The sequence below is a fragment of the Dicentrarchus labrax genome, unplaced genomic scaffold, assembly GCF_905237075.1.
Source record: "Dicentrarchus labrax unplaced genomic scaffold, dlabrax2021, whole genome shotgun sequence".
NCBI classification, from domain to species: domain Eukaryota; kingdom Metazoa; phylum Chordata; class Actinopteri; family Moronidae; genus Dicentrarchus; species Dicentrarchus labrax.
Window position 1 is genome coordinate 17,934,539 of NW_026136707.1, and position 25,418 is coordinate 17,959,956.

Genomic DNA, 25,418 nt, shown 5'->3' on the forward strand with positions numbered 1-25,418 from the left:
ATTTGACACATTAAGTGCTAAAATGCAGTTATAATTTGCTTAAAATCATAACTTTTTTAATGGAACCGACACTTGAAATGTAGTATTAGGATGATTTATTACTTATAATGTTGACAAAACCTTGGGAGAGACAGTCTAGGTGAATTTGTTGACTTGCCTGTAGGACTTTCTCATTCATCATTCTGAATCCTGTTGTATCCCCCCGAGTGTTTCTCACAGTGTGAACTGTGAAAAGTAAAGTTGTACAAACCAGGAAGTTTAGAGGTTGTGGTATCCGAGAGGTTATGGGAGTTTAAATATGAGTGCTGCTTCTGCTGCAAAAATTCTGAATAAAGAGTCAGCAAATGATTTTATTCCTGCACTTGAACAGAATCCAGGAGGAAGCTGCTGATCTAATGGATTTTGGAGTCACTGTTATTTTAGATGGTGGTTTGGGTGATTTGCCTACTTTGATCTGTGTCTGGTTTATCACTTTTTGTCTGCCTTTGTGGTTCCACTGATGTTTTTATTAAAGAATACTGTCAAGTATTTTTAAGCTTAAATATACACAGGATCGGAATCTAGTCATCTGCGTTTCATCCTGTGGTTTATCAGTTTTATCACATTGCTCTGCAGCTGTCCAAACTAACGTCTGTATTTTGTCTCCCTGCTTTCTTCTTGAAGGATCTGTACCACCAATCCTATGACCTGGTGTGTGTCATGTTCGCCTCCATCCCAGACTTTAAAGAGTTTTACACCGAATCTGACGTCAACAAAGAAGGATTAGAGTGCCTCAGGCTCCTCAACGAAATCATTGCTGATTTTGATGAGGTAAATAACCCCTCACTCTTGCAACCTTCACACAACCCTACACCACAAATGCTAGAAACAAACTGGGATTTCCTTTCTTGTAGTTTGTGATTGGACACTGAGGACTATGTGTCAAGCTACCACCTCTTTATTAATGGTATCTGGGTATTCTGAGAGACTTTCACTGGCAGGCAGAAGGGAGAAAAAAAGATAAAACAGTAATGCTTGTTACAAATTCATACTTTGCATATGGATGTGCATGCATCCTCTAAAAAATTACGGCATGAGCTACCACCTCTGCCATATATTATGCCTCATTTGTTTCAGCTGTTATGCGGATTGTGTTTGTGTCTGTAGCTGCTGTCCAAACCTAAATTCAGTGGTGTGGAAAAGATCAAGACCATTGGCAGCACTTACATGGCTGCTACCGGGTTGAACGCATCACCTGGGCCTGAGTACCCATCACAGGTAGGCTCAATGCACACACATTAACACCTCTGTCATCACAATATCACTTCTCACAACTTTGCCTGACTGCAGCAAAACCACATTTAACTAATATGAATGTCTTACTGGTTGCGTTCCTTACTGTTTCCCAGGAGCATGACAGGCAGTACATGCACATAGGGACCATGGTAGAATTTGCATTCGCCTTGGTGGGAAAGCTGGACGTTATCAACAAACACTCCTTCAATGACTTCAAACTCAGAGTTGGTGAGTTACACATGAAATCTACGTTTAAAAGCCAAGTCCTGTGAGAGCGAGTTCAGTTTATTTTTTTAGCTACAAAAATCTTTTTACCCACAGTTGAACTCCATTTTGCCTTTTGTTTAGCTATTGGTTTACTGATTACATGGTGAATGGAACAACAGAATTCAACAACAGGGAAGAAACTTTGTTTTCTGTCAAACATCAAATCTCAGCAGATAAATGATAAGAAATAGAGCACAACAATATCCCTATCATTTGGTAAGAGTTGCAACTGTTGCAGACTTGTTTTTCTATTGGCAAAAGTCATATGTTATTATTCTGACTTGCACAACAGAAGTTTTGGTATATAGAACAGGGTTATAAGACTTGGCTTGAATGTAGACTAACTGTATGTTCCATTGTCCATGTACTGACATGGACAAGTAGCGTTTATGCTTTTAAAGATTTCTTATTATTATATATTTGTTTTTATTATTATTCATTTTGTCATGATGTGTACATGTCTAAAAACAAGAAAATAAAGCTGATGTTTGCAGCAAGACAGGTATATGCATGGCAACATAACAGCAGAGAGAGAGAGAGAGACTGAAAGAGGAAAGCAGGCAGGCAGGTCCCAGCTCCCTGTGTGCGGTCAGTGTCAGAGTTCAATACCTTCAACCTGTCTGTAAAGATGGCAGCATGGGATGCTCCATTAACTCAGCAGTGTGCGTGTGTGACTGTACATCCCTGCTGCTTCCAGACGGGCCTAAAACGCTCCATCAGAGAGGGATACAAGTCCTCACCCATTGGGACTGGACAAAACCAGTGGCCGTGTGCCTGTGCATGCTTGCCTGCACACTTGTAGATTGTAGATTGCAATTTCCAGATTGCTGGAAATTGACTGAGAAGCCAGAGTGAAGAGGCCTGGTATCATCTCAGTGATGTGAGCCTGCCTCCAGAGCCTGCTTAGCAGAGGTGTTGGGAATGTTGGGGATAAAGACTTCAGCTGCATTTAGCTTCCACTTCATTTCATGTTCTGATGAAATCTTGTGAAAAGCTTTGTTTATTCTGAAAGCAGCAGGTCTCTTTGGAGCTGCACTCTGGCTGTACTAAATAATGAATCAGTAATATCAAAAATTGATTTGAATACATTTCCAACAACACTGTACAAGTGTGACATCAGAAATAGAAACAACCATTTTAAAATGTGGTTCCAGTTTCCTGATTCAGTAATCTTTACCTTACCTTATTTAGGAGAGATACATCTTTTCTGAATAAAAATATTAACAATGTAATTCAATAGGCCATTCACTGTAATTGCATCTGAAATGTTCACTGATTACTTGGTGTCCTTTCTCAGGTATTAACCATGGCCCAGTGATAGCCGGAGTTATTGGAGCCCAGAAACCACAGTATGATATCTGGGGGAACACAGTGAATGTAGCCAGCAGGATGGACAGCACTGGAGTCCTAGGGAAAATACAGGTAATACAGGGATACATTGTGTCATATTTGTGTATTCTTGTGGGTTTTCAAAGCCTGACATTGAAGTTTTTAACAACTTTTGAAAAACAATATGAGACACAGTGTTCCACATGTTCATTACCATTGGGTACCATATTCTTTTCTTCACTCAATCCCACATAAATGTACACTGTCCTGCTGCTATATATACTCGCTAATTGTTCCCAACAAATGGTTGTTGGAGTAATTTCCTAAAACAGACTTATTTAAAGACTTATCCATAAAAACTTTGTGATCTTTTTTTAAAGATTGACATCTTCAGAGGGAATGGGCTGACAGCCAGACGGGGTAGAGGACACATTGTTACTTTGAAATTTTCTATGGGAAAATATAGAATAACTCCAGCCTCAACAATTTTCTCTGATGTATTCAAGAACAAACCAGTTTGAAAAGTCTCTCATTCTCTGCATTTGTCAAACATCACATTGTTTTTGAAGTTGGCGGTTTCAAAGCAGCACTGCTCCATTTTCATATGCAGAGATTGTAAATGTCACTACAGACGTTTAAAAAAATAACTCTTCTCTCTGCTCCTGCTGACAGCAAGGACATCACATCACCTCAACATCTTGAAATCTTACATTTGCACCCTGCCTGAGCACTGATAAGATATAATGGTTTTTCACCTGTATGGCAAGTGGCTGTGGGAATCATTCAGTCTTCAGAGGGCTGTATCACACTTCACAGCCTGTACACATTTGATAGAGCCATCTGCTTTCAATTGCATTCCAAGATTGCCTGTTTATATTTTAAGATATGCAGAGTTATTCCAACGTAGCACAGACGTTTCCTCATTCTAAAATCCACAGAGGAATTTTATGCACAGGCTGTGATGATTTCCCGTTATCTCTTACAATTCTAAATGGCAGGATTAGAAAATATAGTGTAAGCACATGTATTTTTGCAGTTGTGTGTGAAATGAATTTAAAGGTTAGTCGAACTTAAATCCTGATTTTATTTTTGATCAAATACAATAGAGGTCTGGTGTTGCAGAGCAGCATGCCAACAATTCATGTCTGTTAGTTAATTAATGGTCAGCCGACTTCTCCTCATCTCCTGGAAATGTATTCCTTTGGAGAGCTGAATATTTTTGCCTGCAGGAATTAATCCAGTCGTCTAAGATAAGCAAAAAAGACATTACCCATCTGGTTCTCCCTGTAGGTGACGGAGGAGACGAGTCGCATCCTTCTGACCCTGGGCTACATGTGCTCTTGTAGAGGCATCATCAACGTCAAGGGCAAAGGAGAGCTCAAGACCTATTTTGTGCACACAGAGATGACCCGCTCACTGTCCCAAGGGAATGTAATGCCGTAAGACTGGTTTAGAATATGCTGAATTTACACCGGCTCCAAGAACAGAGAGTTCATTTCAGATGGAGGAGATTTGATCTTCTCAACGCTGTTGTAACAGAATCAAAGTGTGAGGCACGGAGGAATCGGATCCGATTTTAATGTTGCATTGCAGAGTTATCTATGCCACAGCTGTAGTATACATTTTGTCACTTATGTAAGTGTAGCATGTACAGCAAGTAGGCAATAACCCCTGAAATATATTGTAATTTGAATGTTGGATCCAGCAAAGCCACAGAGACACGTTTAGTCAGAGAGAAGAATCTGAAATGGTCTATTTTAGTATTCTGACGCTTGTGGCAGCACTATGCCATCAAAGCCTCTTTTTCAGCCATGTCCATCAAAAAGATAAACTCTATTCTTTTCACTTTACAGGATACAGTGCATTTTGGATGTTAAAAGATGTACAGTAAGAAGTAGAGAAACATCGAGGGCTCTTGAAGAGCACCCGTAAGACAAGAATTTATACAAAAAAGACATGCTGCTTTTATGGAGATAAGGAATCTTGCAGGCCCCCAACTGAACCAAACATCTACAAAGTAATACAAAAGGCCATAGATATTAAAATGAAAGCAAAGGACAAATGTTACGAGGGAAAACTGCATGACCACTGTTGCAAAAGGAGAAGCTGGTCCTTTTTAAAAAACACAGCCAGCCAACAAGGAGACACACATATGTGTACATAACTCCATCAACCTTGTTAGAAGCACGAAGTCTTGGATGTATTTTACAGGCAGTCCATACAAGGAAAGCATAAAAAAAAAAGAATATGAATATTTTGTGATATTCATCCAGGGCCAGGTTTCCCACAGTTATCTTTACACTAATCATCTTGTCTTCATTGACTGCTGAAATGAGTAAAATTCCATGATAGCAAAAGGATAAAGTTGATTTTAGTGTGAAGATTTTAATTTGGGAAACTGGGGCCTGATCCGTGTACAGGGTAGCTTTAGAGTGCGTATGATACAGTGGTTTTGTAACAAAAGAAAATACTACCAAAAAAGTGTTTTGATGTTTTGATGCCATTGTTTTTTTTGTAAAAACTTCATTAAAATTTCTATGTATTTCAGTTCTGAGTGGTGTTATTCTTTAAAAATACCAGCGCACGGTTGCTAACCTGGTAGGCTGCGTCCTAACCCCAACATCAATTAAATCTCAGTTTTAAAAATAAAAGTACAAATAAATACAAGCAAGGTGGGCACACTGGTGTGAATAGAAAGATCTTTCCTCTAATCTGTGACATAAGAAAAATGTTTTTTAAAAATCCGGAGGGTCTCTGATAAAGTGTTGTCATCTTCATCCTGATCTAAAAAATATTTCTGTTATAGTTCAAGCTGAAGATCAAACTCCAAAAATACTGAAATTAGACAAGAGTCTGAGGAATGTCTTACTGACCTTCAGTTGTTCACCCATCTTTGTTCCCTTTGACCTCAAGCAAAATAGATAATGATGTGAGGTTTCAAATTTGGTAAGTCCTGTTTTGACCTTGTGTTGACTGAACTAAATACATTATTTGACATTTGCTGCACAGTAATATGACAAATTGTCTTTCTGTCAATTTAAACTAGATTATACAGAAGGAGTGACTGTTAGGGATTGCTGTTGTTGTCCTTCGTCCTTCTACACAGTCTTATCTAAAAGAGACATTGTGATGTATCCAGAGGCTTTGTCTCATTATCTGGAAGTGGATGTTTCACCACTGGTGGTCACAATTTCCCACATTGTGGTTGGGGAAAAAAATTGGAGCCGACGTTGGGCATGTGACTGATAGGAAGTTAATAATAGCTAGCCTCCTACCAGATGTGTGTTAGTGTTGCTCAACATTGAGCGATCATTTGACGTCACAGAGGAGTGCCACACCCCGTAGGATCCAGTATTCTGGAGGAAGTGAAGTCTTCAGGTCTACAGCTGCGATGTAATTCATGTCGGTCCTCACCGGCTTCTTGTAGATTGGACAGGAGTAGAGACGGGAATCCTTTACACCTGCAACAAACAGTTGTCATTTGATGCACACTAAAAACGGATCGAAAACAGAGCAACAGCTGGCAAAATTGTCTCATAATCAAGATCATAATTAAACATCTTTTATACCTCAAATTATTTCAAGTAAATGAAATGTTTAAATCAGTGTGGAGATGCCGCTGGGACACCCAGCTGTGTTTTTATGAAGTCTGCTCAGATCAGGCAAATAACTCTGATTAGCAAAACATGTGGTTATTTATCACTGCTCCCACAGCACCACTTTACTGTTCCTTGGTTTTTAGGCAGTCAGCTTGGAAGCTGGTTAGCTGTTAGCCTGTCAGTGACAACATGCCTGAGTGCTACTCGACTTCAACAACCCTCCATCAGCACCAAAACCAACACTCCTCACGAGCAGACAGGCAGCCCATGTCTAGTCATATACACAGGGATCAGACTAATCTCTTTGAAGGGTGTCACAATTAGGTAGAGGGGTTTTCTAGACTCTCACATCTACCTATACATATCACACATATCCATAGATATTACCACTTGTCTACAGCAGCATCCCTCACACACTCAAACCCAGCAGGCAGCCTTCTTGTGGGAAAAGCTGGGAGGGGACATGGTGTAAACAAACCGCATTACGCGTATCATTGGATCATTAATTCATTTCCCAGGCAGCCTTGCTCGCAGGCGTCCACTGGGGCCCGTCTCTCTGCTGCCTGCCTGAATATAGTCTGGTCTTATCCAGAACAAACACTGTGCCACATAGTGCTGGTAATCTATTCCCAGACAGAATAAATAGCACTTAGTCTGCTTGACATTTAAATGTTACCTCCATCCATTCGGAGTGACTGTGTGGGATGCAAATGTTGAGGAGGACAGAATATTGAGACTGAGCCGGCAGAGTACAAAGATTGATCCTGATAAAACAGGATTAAAACGTTTGCATTGTCAGATTAGTTTTCAATTCAGACAAGTCATCAAAATCCACTTGGTTGGGGTTTTTTTTGAGTGTGTAAATGAAAAGAAACCTCAGAATGCTCCCTTCCCTCCATCTATCGCAAACAGGAAATCTCACCATTATTCTCAGCGTACATCCTGATCACAGGCATCATCTCGAAGAGGACTTTGGGTTTGGAGTCGATGAGTTTGCAGCTGCGGCGGTCCCAGCCGGCTCCCTCCAGGTAGAGGCCGTAGACATACACTCCCTCTGCGGGGGGCTGGGTGATGTCGTCCTTCATCCACCGGGTCACGTCGTTACACAGCACCATTCGGTCCAGGGCCCAGCCCTTGTTGGCCCGCGTGATCTCCTACAAGTGCGGGGACAAATCCACAGGTTAAGGCTGAGACGTGGGCGGTATGACAAGAGCTGACCATTTGGCAATTGTTTCCCCACAAAAAAAATCTATTTTGATAATAGGGCTGTAATAGAGGTACAATAAAAAAAAAGCACTGTGTAGGGCAGAGAAGTGCACTTCATCGCTGGCGTTTCGCGAGATGCAGTGCCAACAGAAAGAAAATAAATCCAATATGACTCAAAAAGAGCGAGAGGAGAGTGCACAATAAATAAATGAAATGAGTATTGTATCCCCTCAGTCATTTTATCCTCATTTTGAAAGAGAAAAAAAACCTTAGTGGGCTAAATTGAACAGATAGAGACTGATAACAAATGGACTATAAACACTAGCCAGGAATTTCAGGCATGTTACACGCAGAACCAGCAGAACCAGAGCACTCTGCTGACAGTTTGTGATGCCACTGGTCCAACAAAAGCTGCAGTCTCTCCTGAAAAGGCAATATACACACACTCAGTGAGAGAAAATGATGGCTATATTTTGGAGCTAATATAGTAGTCCAACACATCCCTGCTCAGTAAAATACAGACATCCGCATCAACAACATTTTCTCTATCTCTGAGCATGCAGCCGTTTTCTACAGAGTGGAATAAATAAAACTAGAAGGCAGCCAAATGTGCAAACCTGACACCAATGCTAAATGGTTTCCTATTTCTACTACTACTTAAATTGCAACGTAAATTGATTGGTTGGCCCTGAAAATATATCTCAGCCTTCGGGTCTCTAGCTCAGCTCTTTTTCATCGTTGCTTTATATGATAACCAGACATCAGATCTGGATCAAGACCACATTCAGTTGAAAAGATTCAATGACCAGCAAAGGCCACCAATCATCATGGAAATCCATTAAAGGTTTTGGAGATACATCCCTCTGCACATTAATATAAACTGGAATTTATTAGAAAACAAAGAGAAATGTGTGTGTGTGTGTGTGTGTGTGTGTGTGTGTGTGTGTGTGTGTGTGTGTGTGTGTGTGCGTGCGTGCGTGCGTGCGTGCGTGCGTGCGTGCGTGTGTGCGTGCGTGCGTGCTTGATTGTGTGTGTGAATGTGGCTGTGTGCCTGCTTGTCCCTCTGCGTGCCATCTGGTCTCCTCCCCGACGGTGCCTACGTAGGTAGGTAGCCTGATGCTGTGTGTACCTGTCTCATGGCTGTCAGGAAGCCCTGCGGGTTGAAGAAGCCCGTCATCCAGAAGCAGTTGGGCCGCCCTTCAAAGATCCAAGCCTGGAACTGCCGGTTCCGCTCAAGCAGCTCTGTGAACCAGAACCCCAGGGTGCTGGAGGCCCACGATGCCTGAAAAACAAAGACAAACAACAACACCAACAAAACATTAACAATAAAACACAGAACAGAACAGTCATCCAGATGGACCAGAGGGGAAGACAACAGGGAGACATGAAGAAATGGATTGTGAGTCACCATGTGGCGGGACAAAAAGAAAAATTCAGAACAATAGAATAAAAAAAAGATTAGAATACATATTAAACACAGTACAGTAGGGGCAAATGGGCCAAAAGCAGATTACACTGCAGGTAGAAATACTCTCAATCCCTGCCCGAAAGCCATTCTGATCTGAATTATTCTAATGATGTAATGTTTGTGAGAGCACTGCTTGAATGCCAACGGAATGATTCCAATATAATATATGGGAAAAGGCATGCCTTTTCATATAAGGCCTTTGTTGTTTTCTCTTGCTCCTGCTCTCCCTCTCTCAATATTAATATTCCAGAAATTTGGTCTACTAAGTTTGTTAGAAGAAAAGTTATTTTCATTCATCATGGAAATGGATTTGTGTGATGGTGATACAATTTTAAAATAAAGTACATGAATCAAAGGTAAGGAGGTCAGTTTGGGCCAAACGGGACTGATGATGATGATGAGCTCCCTTTTAGCTGGCAAAACATATCTGATGCTTCCAGAAAGAAACAGGAAACTTCTGATTGGGTTTGATTTTTAAGGGCTAGGCCAAAATTGTTCAAAGCGACTGGCCCAGGAGATAGCAACAGCTACGCATTCAGTCGCTGCGGGCCATAGGCTTGCTCCTTCAAAATGTTTAAAATCTGTTTTTGGATATACTATTGCTGAAACACTATTCCCTATGACAGAAATAGCCTGCAGTCATTGGGAAAGGAAGCGTGGGGTTTGGATTAAAGACCAGCGGACTTTGAGACAATCCACCCAGCGAGGGAAGAGAGCCGGATAGAAGCCATGCTGACCCAGCTTGGAGTTAGAGCTGCTCCTGGTTAATGTCCGGTCTAGACGAAATTGGACTCAAGCTGGCCAAACAACGGGAAATCGGAGACTGTCCACATCTTGCTCCATTAACATCCCTGTTTGGAGCCGATAGAGTGCAGGATGAGGGGAGGCAGACTCTGTGTTTACAGTGATGATGCTTGGTGCTTAAACAAGTCAAAGTGGATGGACACTGTTTCTCAAATCTTTTTACGTGAAGATGAAATATGTATGTAAATAACTGTACATATTGCTTTATTTTATTTATCTCATTCCATGAATTTAATGATCATTTTCTATGTGTGTTGCATGAATGGACTGCAAACCTTCATTATGTTATTGAAACCTTGTGTTGTAAAATGATAAATACATTTCATTGATACCTTAATATAAGGAATCAAGGAAAATAAAAAGATCTTCGAGATATGAATTTGTACCCCAAGGTGCCCTAAAGTGACTTAATAGTATTCTTTATTGATAAAAAGCTTTCATTAGTCATTAACATTTAACTGTTCCTATTAGTAAGGCTCATGCTTTTGTTTGTAAAGCAAAATGAAAATCAAAGTGCAGACTAAAAAGCGAACAAAATGAACCTGGCTTTCCACTCATGGTCAGTGTAGGTGCTGCTGGCAGAGGCAGCACAGGAAATGAAGAGTATGATCTGCTTTTGGTGGGATTAGTTTGAATCCACAGAATTTTTGGCAACATTGTATTTGGATAGTCTACCTACAAAAAGTATTTGTACCATTTCAACTGTTCTGGTTTGTCTGTAGATGTTTAACAAATTATCTATACAGTTTATGTGACAATTCATGAACATACCCTAATCAAGATGTTTTTTGGGCCTAAACCGAACCACATCCTATATTACAACAGTGTTAATGGAAAATGGTTGTTGAATCTCATAGACTATCCAAATTAAGTGTGCCTGAAGTTTAAGTCTACAAGTGACAAGGGGACAGTGAGTTCAGTTTAAAACGTTTAATTTAAGGCAGTTCTCTTAACCAACCTTCTTCCAGCGTGCAGGAATGCGGGCGTCGTACATGCAATCCAGGGCGTCTCTCAGATTCTCACTCATGATGATGGTTCCATCGATGGCCAGCTTGAGGTCTGTCAGGGTGTTTCGGACCAGAACTATGACCCTCTGCATCTGATCGATCTCCTGACGCAGGAAGATGTTCATGGGCTGGAAGGGACCCATCTTCTGGAGGCGCTCTCTCACCTGGTTATGTTTAATTAAATCAAATAACATTAATTCTTCAGGACATTCATTCAAGTTTTATGATGCCTGGAGTGAATATGCATGAGCACAGACTTGCTGCGTAGATACAGAAAGACATGCAGGAACGGGAAATGTACCTGGACTGACTACAGTTCAGTATACCTACACTATGACCTTGAAATAGGCATTTGCACATGTACATATACACAACGTCATTGTATTCTATTTTTCTGTATATGGTGTATATGTTTTGTTGCATTTTATTTTTATTTATTTTCCATTTTCTTTTTTCTTCATACTACATTTATTTGTGCTGCTGTGCCAATTTGAATTTTCCCTACAGGGGATCAATATAGACACATCTTATCTTAAAGTGTTGCATAAGCTTTTTTCTTTCTTAACTGTTCACATGCTTCAGGTACAGACTGAGCACAGAAGGTCAGGTTTCTGTAGTCAATTCCCCCTGTAAGGAACACATTCTGCAAATTCATTGTTATTTCTTATTTCTTTGATTATTTCTATTTCAACATTTCTGCATTTCTCTTCATTCTGTTGGGCATCTGAACTCTGTACAACTGTCCATTTTGGGGGCTAATCTAGTTTACACTGCTTTCAAATACTGTATAGACACATAGGTGGAAGTGAAAGTGTAAGACGCAGGGTGTAAAGTGCAGTGACAGGTTTTCCATGACAAGCTTTGCGCCTTGCTTCGGAAGTCACATTCTCAACTCACTTTCTCTTAGGTGACAAAAAAAGGAGAGAAAACCCAAAATAAAACAAAGCTAGCCAGATCCAGCTACATTCACACCCCCCTCTATTTCTGGTCTTCTTTTCTCTCTGTCTATCACTGTCTCAAACACACACACTAAACCTTCCATCACCTCACCAACAGACATCCCACTGCTCTGACTGTACCACACCAACACACACGGTGCAGGGGAACGTCTCACACACACACACACACACACGCACACACGCACGCTTACTTCAAAAGGTACGTAGTTGGGAGGCAGTTTCTCCAGCATGTCGTCAGCCAGCCTGGACACCACAGCCTCTCTGGTTTCCCCTCCCCCTGACGAGCTATCTTTGGGCTGAATACTGAGTATGGTGTCCAGTACGTCCTTAGCCAGCTTACTCTGGTAGGTTATGTCTGCGTTCGGGTGGAGACCGAACACCTCTGGAGTGTCATAGGCTGGCAGAACCTGTAAAAGAAAGACAGCAACAGTTATTGAACCAGAAGTCACTTTGGTTTGCAGAGCACTCGTGAAAATATTTTCAGAAAGATGCATTCCCTCTACACTCACTACAAGTGCTGTGAGAGGGTCATAGTGTCCCTGTGGAGCAGCTTACCACTTCAGACTGAGATGGCAGAAACATGCTGACAAAGCTTATAGGTGAAACATTCTCCAGCACTGTAGAATAGATTTTTATAGGCTTGGTTGGCCCTGTTCTCCTCAGTTTTAAATACCTATTTCCCTGCACTGCAGTTTTTGTCAGCGCTAAGCTTGTTGGCCAGGGTGAAAGGTAGACTGCCAAGTGTTTCCTCTGATACACACAGTGTCACCAGCTGCTTCTTTTCACCCTCCAGTGATCTTAGCCATGAGGGCGTAACACGTAGAAGGATCCCTCCTGGTCCAAAGGTGCATGTATCTGATCTGAACTAGCATTCATTAGTAGTGCAGTGACGAAGGTCCTACTGCAGGGAACTGAGCTCCTGTGCTCCAGTAAAAAAGTTCTCTGATAGAAGCTCTGGAGTCTATACCAATTTTCTTGTAGTATAAATAACACAACAACATGGAAGTATGTCCTCACTAATTATTTCTTCACAAGGTCAGCAGGCCTTAAGAAATCCCTGAAAAATGCTGAACACGAAGCATATAAACTGGCTCACCAATATGGTTCATTTATATTGAACCACTGCTGACATAATCAGTGTTGTACGGCTGTCATTAATGACATTTTAATTGGGGTGAAATCTAGGTTTTTGGATTAATATCATGGCGAAAGTTATTCTAATAAAGATATTTAAATTTTAAGTGAGTCAAGAAATGAGCTGATGTTTAAAATCTGTCTATCCAAAGGCACAGAGTTAAAACTGTGTTGCTTTAATTGGATCAAAGACAACTTGTAGTCAGTGTCTTGGACCATCTGTTACTGCAGTGTGACTAATGAGGTTCCTTACAAAAGAAATTGTAATTCCTGCTCAAAGCTTAGATCCAATATGTTTTACGTGTTGTTTTATTTAAGGGAAACTTCAGATTGCCTTTAACACATCACAAATGGTGTAACGGTGTGAAACTGCAATTAGCACATAAATGTGATGACAGAAAAATTGTGTTTCATCTTTTCCATGTTAGAATGTTTTAATTCTCCTTGGCTGTACTAGACCATTTTGTTTTCGATATTATCAGATTTCTTCAGCTCGGAGTTGGCATTTATGTCGTCATCGCCTAGTTTATCTCTCAAACATCTGTCACACTGTGCTTTCAAATAGAGTCGAACATCAGGAGAAATGCGGGATAATACACAGAGAAGACTGGGAGGTGATGAAGAGAGAGTCACACTGAGTGCTGGACAGGATAGCCTTTTGTCCCTTGCTGTGGTCATTTGTTTTCTCTTAGGGAATTTTAGCTTTGTTCTTGTCGGTCTGAATTTAATTCAAATACACAGACGCGTGGACACGCACGCAGGGACAAGCTGCGTTATGTTGTGTATTTTGTCTATGTGGATAAAGTGTGAACATGTGTGTATCTGTGTGTACACGTGTGTATCTGTGTGTACACAGTAGGTATGTGTTTGAATGTTGTGCCTGTGTGCATTTTGCGTGCGTGTCTGTGTTCTCCAAGGCTGTGTTTGTCATTCTCTATTTGAGAGGCGGTGCAGAGGAATAAGCTTGCTGAGCCTGGCAGCCCTGAGCATCCATCATAATGAAACTAGCTTTAATGAAACTAGCTCAGGAACTGCCCCAAGACACACACACACACACACACAAACACACACACACACACACACACACACACACACACACACACACACACACACACACACACAAATAGCACAAACCCATCAGTTAAGCACAAAAGAACACTTATAAATCATACATAATCTAATAAAATCAGAATGCATGCATTTTATATAAAATCATACATGGCAGTCTGTATCTGGATGTGACAAGAACATAGTGTGTCAGTGTCCTGCGGAAACCTCATGTCGTCAGTGTTGCTCTTATCACTGTTTCTGATGTCACTTAAAGCTGACAGCACAGAATAAAATTAAATAAACGACAAAATGTCTTTAAGTGTGTTGTATCATTTATAGAAACAAGGTACGAGTGTGTACAATCAATCATCATCCTCTGGATGTGACTCACCTGAATGTATGTCAGATACTGGTCAACATTGGAGCATTTCGGGATGCTGTAGCCCTTGTAGAAGTTGAAGGCAGGCCCAAACATGTCCTCACTGAACCACACCTTGGCAAAGGTGTTGAGGAGCCGCTTGTCGTAGTCGTCAGTCACGCGGCCACCGTACTGAATCTCTCCGATCATGTATCGCACTGTGTTCCAAGACACGCCCTGACAAGATACAAAATAGTGATACAAGATGGCAGCAAATACAATTTGTGAAATGGTTCAAGTTGTTGACCAAAACTTTGGCAAAAGGAGTAGATAAATGTGTCATTTGATTCGTGCAGTGTACTGTAAGAAGACAATCTGGGAACCAGACGAATCTGCAAGCTCATGTTTTATTTGCTCTGGCAGATGCGTCTGGACACACTCCTATTCAGACAGATTTCCACCAGTCCTGGATCTGGTCAGGCCAATCATAACCTAATCTAATATGAGGCGGGTTTTATAAGATGACAGTACATAGGAGTGCAACCTTACTGGCAGTTATTTTGGTACACAACCAAGATGGCTGCCACTGATGAATTGTTTCTGTTTACTCCGCTATCACGCCATTTTTTTAGGTCTGCGTGCATTGACCACGCCTCTTGGACATCAAAAAGAATTGAAAATGAACATGCCAGGCTAGAGACAGGAAGTAGCATGTAAAAGGTAGACTGTATGTTCTCATGTTATGCACATCTTTAACGTTGTGGTTATTATTTCTCTTTGGCATCTTCATGATAGTTGGATGAGACAGTTTTCTGCGGATCAAACATTTCCTGAAGCAAAATTCTTTCATATCAAAAAACAACACAAACTGCTGAATTGAAATTAGATTACTTAGTACATTCTGTGATTCATTTATAATATACAAATTTAAAGACTACACATTTTTCTGCTTAATAAGAAACTGGACAGTTAGAGGGAAACAGTGTAACAACAACCACAACCTGCTGCACACTTGCACCAGTAAAAGCCTGTTACACAGCATTTTAAACAATCATCAACTGAAAGTCTGCTCTCAAAACTATCTTAACTGAGTCTTACTGATTTTGTTAGCTCTTAAGAGATGATCGCTGTCGTTTGCGAAGCACTTGAGGCGTGTCACTTCTCCTACCTTTTTGATGTCCATGTCATCGAGGTGGTTTTGAACAAACTGGACAGTTGCGTTGAAGTCGGCCTGGTTGAACTCGTAGGGGATGTTCCATCCCAGGGGCCCGTACTTTCTCCTCTCCTGTACCGTGCTGTGGAGAAATGCCACTCCATACAGCATTGGCTTCCACTGCACCATGTTACTGACATCCAAAAGGTCCTGGTTTATACCTGTTGAGGGGTACATGGATGAACAACAGGAAGCTAAGGGTAAAATCTATTGAAAACCATTGTGCTTCTATCTGCTTTTTTAACATTTGGAGCTGTAATCCAAAGACAGCTTAAAATGTGGTCCTTCTACTATGGCAGACTTGAAAGGTATAAAAATATTAGGAACAAATAACCAGAAAACTAGAAACCATTTTCAAAGAGAAAATAAAAAATAAATAAATACAAGACTAAAAAATACCCCTAAGCCAGTGACGTTTGATCTGAAGGAACAATTCTAATACATACTGTATTTGCTGAATGAATAGTTTTTTTTAAATTTGCTAAAAAAAAAAAAAAGATTTAGCAATTTTACAATTTTAACAGCAGGTATGACACTTTTGACCTAATGCAAGTGTGCAATTCCTTTTCAAGAAATCTTTGACAGGCAACGTCTCAAAGGGCTTGTTATGTCTGAGCGCTAATGACGTTTGGGAAATCTTCATCATCATGAATTTTGTGTGATTTCTCATAATCTGATAAGAAATGCCATCTTTAATTGCAGCTAGGCCTTGAGACAAGATAAATGATAAATGTGAGACTTTTGATTGCCGTTCAGGAACCTTACATATCCTTTTTCCATATAAACCAAGGAGAGACAGCTGGTTTATACATATTAAATAATCTTATCTTATTCTCTCTTTAAGGCTAGTTTAAAATTTCATGAGCCTTACAGGCTTTTGGTACTTGGGTGCTGCCTTTACCCTACAATATATACAAATCCATTTAGTTATTGATTACACGACTTACTGAAGGTCTACATGTGTGAGTGGGTATGTGTGAGCATCCACAAATTGTTTACACGTGTACACATCAAGAATGATAAAACACCCTATTCTGTATGCTCATCATTGTGTTATTTCTTCTATCTTACTCAAACAGACACACACATCTGATCTCTGTGTTATGATAAACTGAGGATCAGTCCGTTGACTTTTTGCTTTATTTCCGCCATGTTTATGTCTTGCAACGTTTTCAGACAGATATTGTCGTCATACAGGAAAGAGTGTGTGCATTTGTATTCCTACTACAGTCTCACCACTCTCACCTTGTTCTGTAAAGAGATAGATTACAAATTCTGGACTTTTAACTAATTTAGTTTTACTTATAAACTGAACCAGACTGGACACACCTCCATAGGTCCTCTTAAGCCCCGCCTTGAGGCCCTGTGGTGGTTCGTTGGTGAACTTGATTGACATCTGCAGAAGGGTGATGGGGAAGTGTCTGTGGACCTCTGTGGTCATCCAAAGGCGGAAGCTGTCGTGGACAAAGTCTGTCTCTGTCACAGTGTCCATTAGCTCGTCCATAAAGTCCAGACCCAGGTGGCAGTTCTGGAGTAAGGCCCAGCCACCCTGGGGACAAATAGGAAGAGCAATGGTTATCATCCATATCAAGGACAGAAAATTGATGATAACTCTGCATAGGTTGGTCTATCTGTTAGCGATCAGAGAGCTTAAAAGACATTTTAAAAACACATTTTTCAGAGACAGAGCACCTTGAGCGCTGTCGAGTTCAACATATTGCATGAAACTGGTCTGCTGCTTCATCAAATGATGCAAAAATAGCAGTAACCTCACACCCCTGACTCACATTAGCCATGGTCTGCTGCAGAAGCTTGCGGGCGTGGACCTCTTGTCCTTGTCCCATGGAGACATATCTGGTCTCGAACTTTAGCCTCTTCCCCAGAGCGATGATGGAGTCGGTCGGATCTGAGCCCATTGACAGGAAGCAGATGAGAGGTGTTCGTGGGTCTGATTCCTCCCACATCTTCTCCAAGTCAAGAATGACCCCTTCGGTGTACTTCTCCCCCATTGCGTCCATTATGTATTTACGGGCCTAGAGGAGAAGCATTTTGTTTACTGCTTCGTAACGCAAAATGCTAAAACACAAACATTTGGAATAAATTGACTTTCTGGAAGGCTGAGGACTGAGTGAATAGTTCACTTTTTTTTTTACTAGATTACTCTTTTCAGTCAACAGTAAAGACTGCTGCCAGAGGTCAGACAAGGCCAACTGCTGGACTGTTTGCGAGTGCAGCTAAATAAATTCCACTCCAGGCTCGTCTGCAGTGGACCAAAAAGCTACCCATCAGTAAGAAGTGAATGTCCATTAGCCATTGTAGATATTCAGGCTCAGTGAGCTTCAGAGAGATGTTTTACTAAATGCATTCCACTTTTCCCTTCAAGGAAAGACTTGGCCGAGGGAGATATTACAGTAGATTAGGAGATTTTTAGACTGTTTCTTTGTTTTACGTTTTACTGAACCCAGTCTCATTAATACAAGTGTGTTTTTGAAGTAAACCAGCATCTCTTTTCCAGCCTTAACGCAGCAATTAATGATGAATATGCTGCTTTAGGCAACTCTGCTCTATTTCTTTCAGAGTAATTCAATCATTTGAACTTGAGTGTAACTGCATCATACTGTTGCAAATGCATTATCATGGAACCTAGCAAGTGTGGGACTTGGACTTACCCTACTGTGCATTACAAAAGTGGAAACAAATGTACTGTAAAAAAGCTGATTAGAAAACAAAAAATTGGTTTTAAGCCACCGGGTCTTTGTATCCGAACACTGTAACCGCACATACAAACAGGTCTGTCTCTAACCTGCGCAATGGTCCTGTCGGGACACCAGCAGCGTATGAGGAGCAGGCGTCTAAAACAGTCAAGAGCCTGGTCGTAGGAGTTTGGGACCACCTCTTCCTCCGGGGCCTCCTTATCAAACCAGGACTTCCACTGTTTCTCGTTGCGACTTATCTGAAAGAAATGTGTAAACAGCTCTGATTCAGGAACACAAAGACAGTGAAAATACCAAACACATACATACTATGTAAACAATGTCCTCTATGCCAATGCATTGACATACATAATATGTCTTAAATACGGAAGAAACTCCTAATCATTTCACAGCAAACACAGAGTGACACACATCCTGTAACACATCGCGTAACTCAGATGATTATCAAGGTTCTGGATTGACACTTGTCATACTGTACTGAATCCATGAAAACACCATGTGCGATGTAAACGCTTGATCGCACATATGCAAATATACTGTCACATCACAGAGCCTGTTGATCACGGTGTATACATGCACACAGGAAACCAGGTTAGTAGGAGAAATCAGGTTAAAGCAGGAAATCAGAGATTGTGTTTACAGTACATGCACCACAATAACACAGTAACCGTATAACAGGTATGCATAACATGCTGGTCAGTAATCAGATTTACCCTCGACCACATTTTTCTATTCCTGGCATATTTTAAGTGTGTATGTGATGTATGTACGTGTTTCTTTTTTGTATTTGACACGACAAGCCTTGTAGGGAAAGAGCCCACTGTTTTTCTGTATTGTGTGCGTGTCATTTTTTAAGTTAAAAAGTTATTTTGGATACCGCTATGAGTAATGTTTCTGATGTCATAGACTATACCTTCCCTGTCTGAAGTCTCTGACAGGTCCCTGTGCATATGTAAAACCCTGTTAGAAACCCAGCCAAATCAGATACATGGACAAAACTTGCAAAAACTCTTCAACCAAAATGTAGCTGTGTCAATCAGGTCTAAAATCTTTATAAAAAAATAAAAACAACAACTAAGTTTCCTATTTACGTGATTTTTAAGAAATGATTTGCCTTCTAGAGAGCATAATATCTACTGAGCTTTAAGTTTTAATGTAAAGAGAGTGAATGGCTCTGTGGATCATTTTGAAGTCAAGTGTCTTCCTAACCGAGTATTTATTCAGGACAGTGAAGCAACCACCTGCAGCTCATTCATATAGTCGAACACATTCACAACTGAGAGCTGCTTCTTTGTGTCTATTAGTCACTGAGCAGCTCCACTTAAGAATGTAAGGGGTTCAGTGCTTTTGCTGAAGAGCACATTAACAGTAGTTGTCGATTATGCATTCCCGTCCGACATGCACATTTTTTGAGCCAGTCTCAGGGTTTGGATGAACTTCTTAAACCATGAGGCTAAAGTGCTAAAGGCTGCTTAATAAATATGTTTGTGTGTTTCATATGTGAAATAAGGTGCATCTGTGTCCTGTGTGAAGACAGTCAAGAGGGGGCTCAGTTGGTTTTGTCTCTCTATTCTGGGAAAGACTGACATCACAATCCTGTCCGCGCCTTGTTCCCCTCAGACTGATTTCATTGCACAAAGAACTGTTAATCCACCTCTCCCTGTTAATTATCAACACAAAAATACATATGTGTATTTGTGTATGTGAAGGAATACAAGGATACACACACGTATACATCTGTGTGTGTGCTTACATGCTCAGCCAAAAGTAATTGATTGGAAGTTTCTCCAAACTAAGCTCATTTCACACAGCACTGAGCTCTACCCCCCATGGAAGCCACCAAGCTGTCAGTCACCCCCAAGGGTGTGTGTATTTGTGGGTGAGTGACAGTCAGTTGTGATGAGTGTTTGTGTTTGTGTGTGTTTGTGTGTTGATGTAAAAAGGAGAGATGAAGCGAGACATGATGAGACTGATATTGACATGCTTACTAGAGCAAAGGAGAACTGTGAAAAAAATTTAATAAGCATCCAGTGTGTGTGTGTGTGTGTGTGTGTGTGTGTGTGTGTGTGTGTGTGTGTGTGTGTGTGTGTGTGTGTGTGTGTGTGTGAAACAGATGAGCACCATTATCTGCAGACTTAATAGATAAAAAAAAGTCTCTCAGCTAAAGAAAGGTGTCATACACCTGTCAGGGCACACCTAAGTTGATCAAGTTGTGTGTGTGTGTGTGTGTGTGTGTGTGTGTGTGTGTGTGTGTGTGTGTGTGTGTGTGTGTGTGTGTGTGTGTGTGTGTGTGTGTGTGTTGTACCTGATCCAGTATATCAGAGAACTGCCACAGTTTGCTGAGCTCCACAAGGTTGAGCCAGGTCATGTCAAGGATCCATTTAGCTGGTTTTTGAGGGCAGGCCTTTAGGTCCAGAGATGCACCTCCTGGAAGACACACACACACACACACACACACACACACACACACACACAAACAAACACCAAAATACATAAACGTGTATGTGCACATACACACAAACAGGAAAACCTAAAGTAAAAATGTGTGTGTATAACAAGAATATAGAATGTTAAATGTTTCAAACACATGCAAACGTGTACAAACACAACCTCCAGATATGTACACAAAAGTCATTCTGTGAGTCCATGTTCAGCAGGTCAGAGCTGACAGATGGTGAAGCTGCATGCAAGCAGCAGACTGTCTGTTATGGCCATGCCAGTTGCCATAGCTGGCTTTTATCCCTGTGGTCACGAGCATTCCATATCTCTGATTCAGTGAACTGCTACAATATTAATATGTTTGAAATGTGTGTAAACCTTGAGTTGAGCTTTAAAAAAATCTATCCCCGCTAAGTAAATAATGAATAAAAACAGCAAACAAAAAATATATTTGGTCCAATTTTAGAGCCTGGAGTTTGTTTTGAGGTGAGCCATAGCTGTACGCCAACATTTCACTTCTCTTCTTTTTATGTTAAGATTTGAATGTCTCAGTCTCAGTGGAGACAGCTATCTAGTATGCCAGTGTATGTACTGTATTTCTTTGGCTATACATTCTAGGTACTGACACAACAAAACAGTTTTAGAAGATGAGACATAACAGACAAAAACATGAAAGGTGAAGGATCAAAGGGACAGAAAAACATGCGTTCCTGGAAACTTTTCCTTTTCTGAATATTACTGCTGACTTTACATCAACTCAACACTTATGTAAATAATAATACTTACATTTGAAATATACAGTACTTGATCTAGTTTCAGTGCCTAATAGCTTCTAATATCCTAATATTCAGAAATGTTTTCACAGCTCAGACGTTTTTAAACTCACACACTATTGCATTTGAGGGAAATTTTAGGATTTGAGGGATCTTTTGGGTTTCATAAATTCAGGGTCAGGGTGACTTTAGCTTTAAATAACTTTACTAGATATGGAGATGAAAGCGAAGCAAACAGTCACCAGCTCACAGTTCACATTTTCTTCTTACCTTTAATGAGTGTGAGGAACTCCTCATGTTTGACCCTGTTGCTCTGCATGTCAATCTTCAGTGTCAACAGCAAAGTGAAGAGGAACTTGTGCTCCTCATACAGGCCCCGTGCTGCATACTTATACACCTCAAAGGTCATAAACTCTATGATGTTGGCGATGCGTTTGCTGGTGATTGGACTTTTGGAGGACCTGTAAAAAGTAGAATTTCAAATTTATATTTAATATGAACTCAAATGTAGAGTAGAGATCAGAGCTCATCTGTTTTTAGTTTATTGACTTTTTTTTTTTCTTGGTAACAATTATGCGAAAGCTTCTTCTAGCCATTAAGTAAATTAGAAGCGCTGACAAATTGAGTTGTATGATTTGGAGAGAAATTATTTGAGCTGGCAAATCAATGGATTGCTGCTTAAAATGCACTGTCACTGTATTTGATGTTTGCCTCAGGCACTTTTTGCACTATATAAACAACAATGCAGTATTTCAAAAACAAAATATCCCAGTTAAATTACAGTTCAACCTGAAGTCTCAACAATGACTCAGTAGCTTCCACCTTTAACATAAGCTGAAAATAATTCCTTTTAGTTTTCAGCTGCATGTGTACTAGAGGCTACAAGACAACATTAACTCTCTCCATCCTAGTACATACTAACATATGTACTGCAGACAATTACAAGTGAGGAGCAATATTGAAATATGATATGAAAGTTGAAAAGTTATCATGCTGTTCAAATGCGCTCCAATTACAATTATAAAATATCTGACAACAAATGGCAGTAGATCTTTCCTGCTGGTGTCACTGTATGGAAATGTGGAACAAGTAGAAAAATAATGAAGACACGATGAGGTAGTTTTTAGGCCACAGATTGGAACTGTCTGGCTTTAAGACACTTGAATTATACAACATGCGCTGGTTGAAGTACATGTAATATTGTTTAGCCCTCCTTGGAAACCCATATTTTGGGAAAGGCTGACATAGCATTGCAGATGTCTGCATTTTAATCAGATTAAGTCGCCTAGAAAGTGCACCAAGTGCTCCAGCAGCATTAACTGACGATGCCAATAACCCAAACAAATCCCCCTCTGCGACTTTACAAATAACAATGAGAAGAGCAACATTTGCAGGCCAGCAGACAAAGGCTGACATGGAGTTGCATAGGGTCACTTGCTGTCGGCACGTATGACTTTGTGTGTATTCAATATAAAAAAAAAGGCATTATTGGTAAACTCTACTCTCCACAACAAGAAACCAATTAATTACAAACAGTAGTAAATGCAGTATTCTCACCTGGCCAGAGAAAGGTCAAAAAGTCCCAGGAACTGTCTCAGAGAGGTCTGATACATGACATTCACCATACTCATTTCTGTGATCAGGAAGTACAGGATACTGCCCCTGGTGGCCACTGAAAACACACACAAACACAAACAATAAGTAAAAATATTGGCCTGTAGAATATAAATAATTATTTTGTGAAAAATAATTATTGAATTACTGATGTTTACTTTGAAATATGTTGCACAGACTGACACGGACACTTTTTATGATGAACTAAATCTGTTTTATAGGGATGTGTGTAGTGAGCAAATTTTCTCTTGGAGTGTGTCTATGTTTGTCATTGCTGAATTATAAACTGAAAATGAATCTGTTTCGTGTGATTGAAGCTGAACTTGGCAGGCACGCTGTGAGCGAGTAAATTTAAGTGTGGATTCTGTCTTTGAGCCAGTTGTCATGACCTACCAGGTCGGTACTCCTCTCTGGCAGCATTGATCTGGATCTCAGTCTCCGCAGCAATCTGTAGTTTCTGAGTGACCTCTTCAGCTGTGCGTTTGGTGTTGCCAAGGACAAGAATCAGACTCTCATCATCCACCAGTGAACCCTAAAAAGAGACATATTTGTCTAAATAAGTCAGAAACCCATGGAATTACTATGGTAATGGATTCCATAATTTGAGAAATAGCTGGGACAGAAGTTTTTCTATTATTCTTCCATTGGGTGACTTCATTTTTCAACTTTCTTTATTAGAAACAAATGCAATAGCCAACATTCTAATGAACTCCAGATGAACATATTTGCCAGCAAATGTCAGTCTATTTTAAAGCAAGGACCAGGAAACAGAGAAGCTGGTTTAAGAACTTAAAAAATATAACATAAAAACGTTGCTCCTAACCCTGTTGCGGTATCTGCACTGATTATTATCACATGCCCAGATCTCTCATAATTCAAAAAGTTCTGACATATCATAGTAGATTTATTTCCTTGCCTGAGTGCTGGTCAGTCGGTAGAGGAGATTGTCCTCTAGTTCCTTCATCTTTCTCTTGTTAGATGTCACATCTTCCAAGAGGTCTGTTCTCTCCTTCTCCAGTTCCTGGTGTCATAAAAGCACAGGTAACACACACACACACACACACACACACACACACACACACACACACATATACAGGTTATAAAGCTGTAGCATGGTGCTAGCTACATATTTTAACAGATCATTAAAATCAAAAGGGTTTTTCTCCTGGGGAGCATGAATATGATCAGCAAATGAAATGCTTTTTAGATTATGAGATAGTGGAAGTTGACATTTTGGCCTGACAGTAGGCAAGACGAAAGTAAAGTACATGTAGGATTTATCTAATTATCCAGACCAGATTTCATGGCAGTCTGGGTATTATGGCCAGATGGACTGACTGACACAGCCATCTTTTATATGCTGCTATTAGCTGGGTAAAAGCAGTCATAAGTTACCACTACTGTCACACTGACTCATATTTTTTAATTAATTATTTTGCTGGGACTGCAGATTAAAAGCATACTGTCCTAAAAGCCACTATGTCTAGAAGGTTTTTATGACTCTAATTGCTCTTGATATACTGAGGAAATAATACTAAAATCTAATACCGTAATAAGAAAGTGAGGGTAGAGAAAATACCATATTTTGGTACTCAGGTAGCAACACCACAGTAACATGCAGTGTCCCTGCCCTGAATGTCAGTCTGGCACTCCATGGATTAAATGGACTGTACTCCTCCAACAACAATCCAACCAACGATCCAAAACCTCATTCACCCACAGCAAACCCATGGGAAATGTAAGCTTCTCTGAAACCATGTGTTGGATTACAACTCTTAAGTAAGCTTACACTGTAAAGATTGATATGGTCAAGACAACAGCCTGTGACTTGAACATGAAGGGACTGAAAAGCATTTTTACATTGTGTGTTAATGGGTTCATCTTTGATGGCTTTAAGGCTCATGAGCATTTTACTGAGGGGAGCCTCTGAATGATTAATTCATATAACTGCAAATGCATTATTTTGACCACATTGTTGGTCTTGTAAATGCTGAATGATCTGTGAAGATGCACATTTTAGATTCAGCTCCCATTATGATTAAATCCATGAGTACACAGATAACAAACCACTTTTGCCCAGCTAGCATAAATCCTTCATCTTATGACCAGCCATTACTGGATGGACAATGGCCTTCCTACAGCAGCACCAGTCTTTTCACTGTCACAATCAATGCGTAACAATCATTGGGTGCATTTATAATACATTTCA

General features: G+C 40.4%; 2 protein-coding genes across 4 annotated transcripts in view; one reads left to right on the forward strand and one right to left on the reverse strand.

Annotated features, from left to right (window-relative positions):
- adcy2a (adenylate cyclase 2a) overlaps positions 1-5,117 on the forward strand; it is a 77,110-nt gene extending 71,993 nt beyond the window's left edge. The window contains exons 22-26 of the mRNA XM_051406559.1: positions 664-810; positions 1,147-1,257; positions 1,389-1,503; positions 2,840-2,964; positions 4,162-5,117. Of these exons, the coding sequence (XP_051262519.1) occupies positions 664-810; positions 1,147-1,257; positions 1,389-1,503; positions 2,840-2,964; positions 4,162-4,314 (651 nt within the window). The 3' untranslated portion in view covers positions 4,315-5,117. The remainder of the gene's footprint in view (positions 1-663; positions 811-1,146; positions 1,258-1,388; positions 1,504-2,839; positions 2,965-4,161) is intronic.
- Positions 3,936-25,418, reverse strand: part of dnah5 (dynein, axonemal, heavy chain 5) — a 97,997-nt gene continuing 76,514 nt past the window's right edge. For all 3 annotated transcript variants that reach the window (XM_051406558.1, XM_051406557.1, XM_051406556.1), the window contains 15 exons: positions 24,126-24,230; positions 23,603-23,741; positions 23,153-23,267; positions 21,866-22,056; positions 20,689-20,810; positions 18,473-18,622; positions 17,457-17,702; positions 16,999-17,218; positions 15,625-15,830; positions 14,490-14,693; positions 12,106-12,321; positions 10,907-11,119; positions 8,806-8,958; positions 7,393-7,624; positions 3,936-6,332 (listed from right to left, as the gene is read on the reverse strand). In XM_051406558.1, the coding sequence (XP_051262518.1) occupies positions 6,181-6,332; positions 7,393-7,624; positions 8,806-8,958; positions 10,907-11,119; positions 12,106-12,321; positions 14,490-14,693; positions 15,625-15,830; positions 16,999-17,218; positions 17,457-17,702; positions 18,473-18,622; positions 20,689-20,810; positions 21,866-22,056; positions 23,153-23,267; positions 23,603-23,741; positions 24,126-24,230 (2,664 nt within the window). In that variant the 3' untranslated portion in view covers positions 3,936-6,180. The remainder of the gene's footprint in view (positions 6,333-7,392; positions 7,625-8,805; positions 8,959-10,906; positions 11,120-12,105; positions 12,322-14,489; positions 14,694-15,624; positions 15,831-16,998; positions 17,219-17,456; positions 17,703-18,472; positions 18,623-20,688; positions 20,811-21,865; positions 22,057-23,152; positions 23,268-23,602; positions 23,742-24,125; positions 24,231-25,418) is intronic.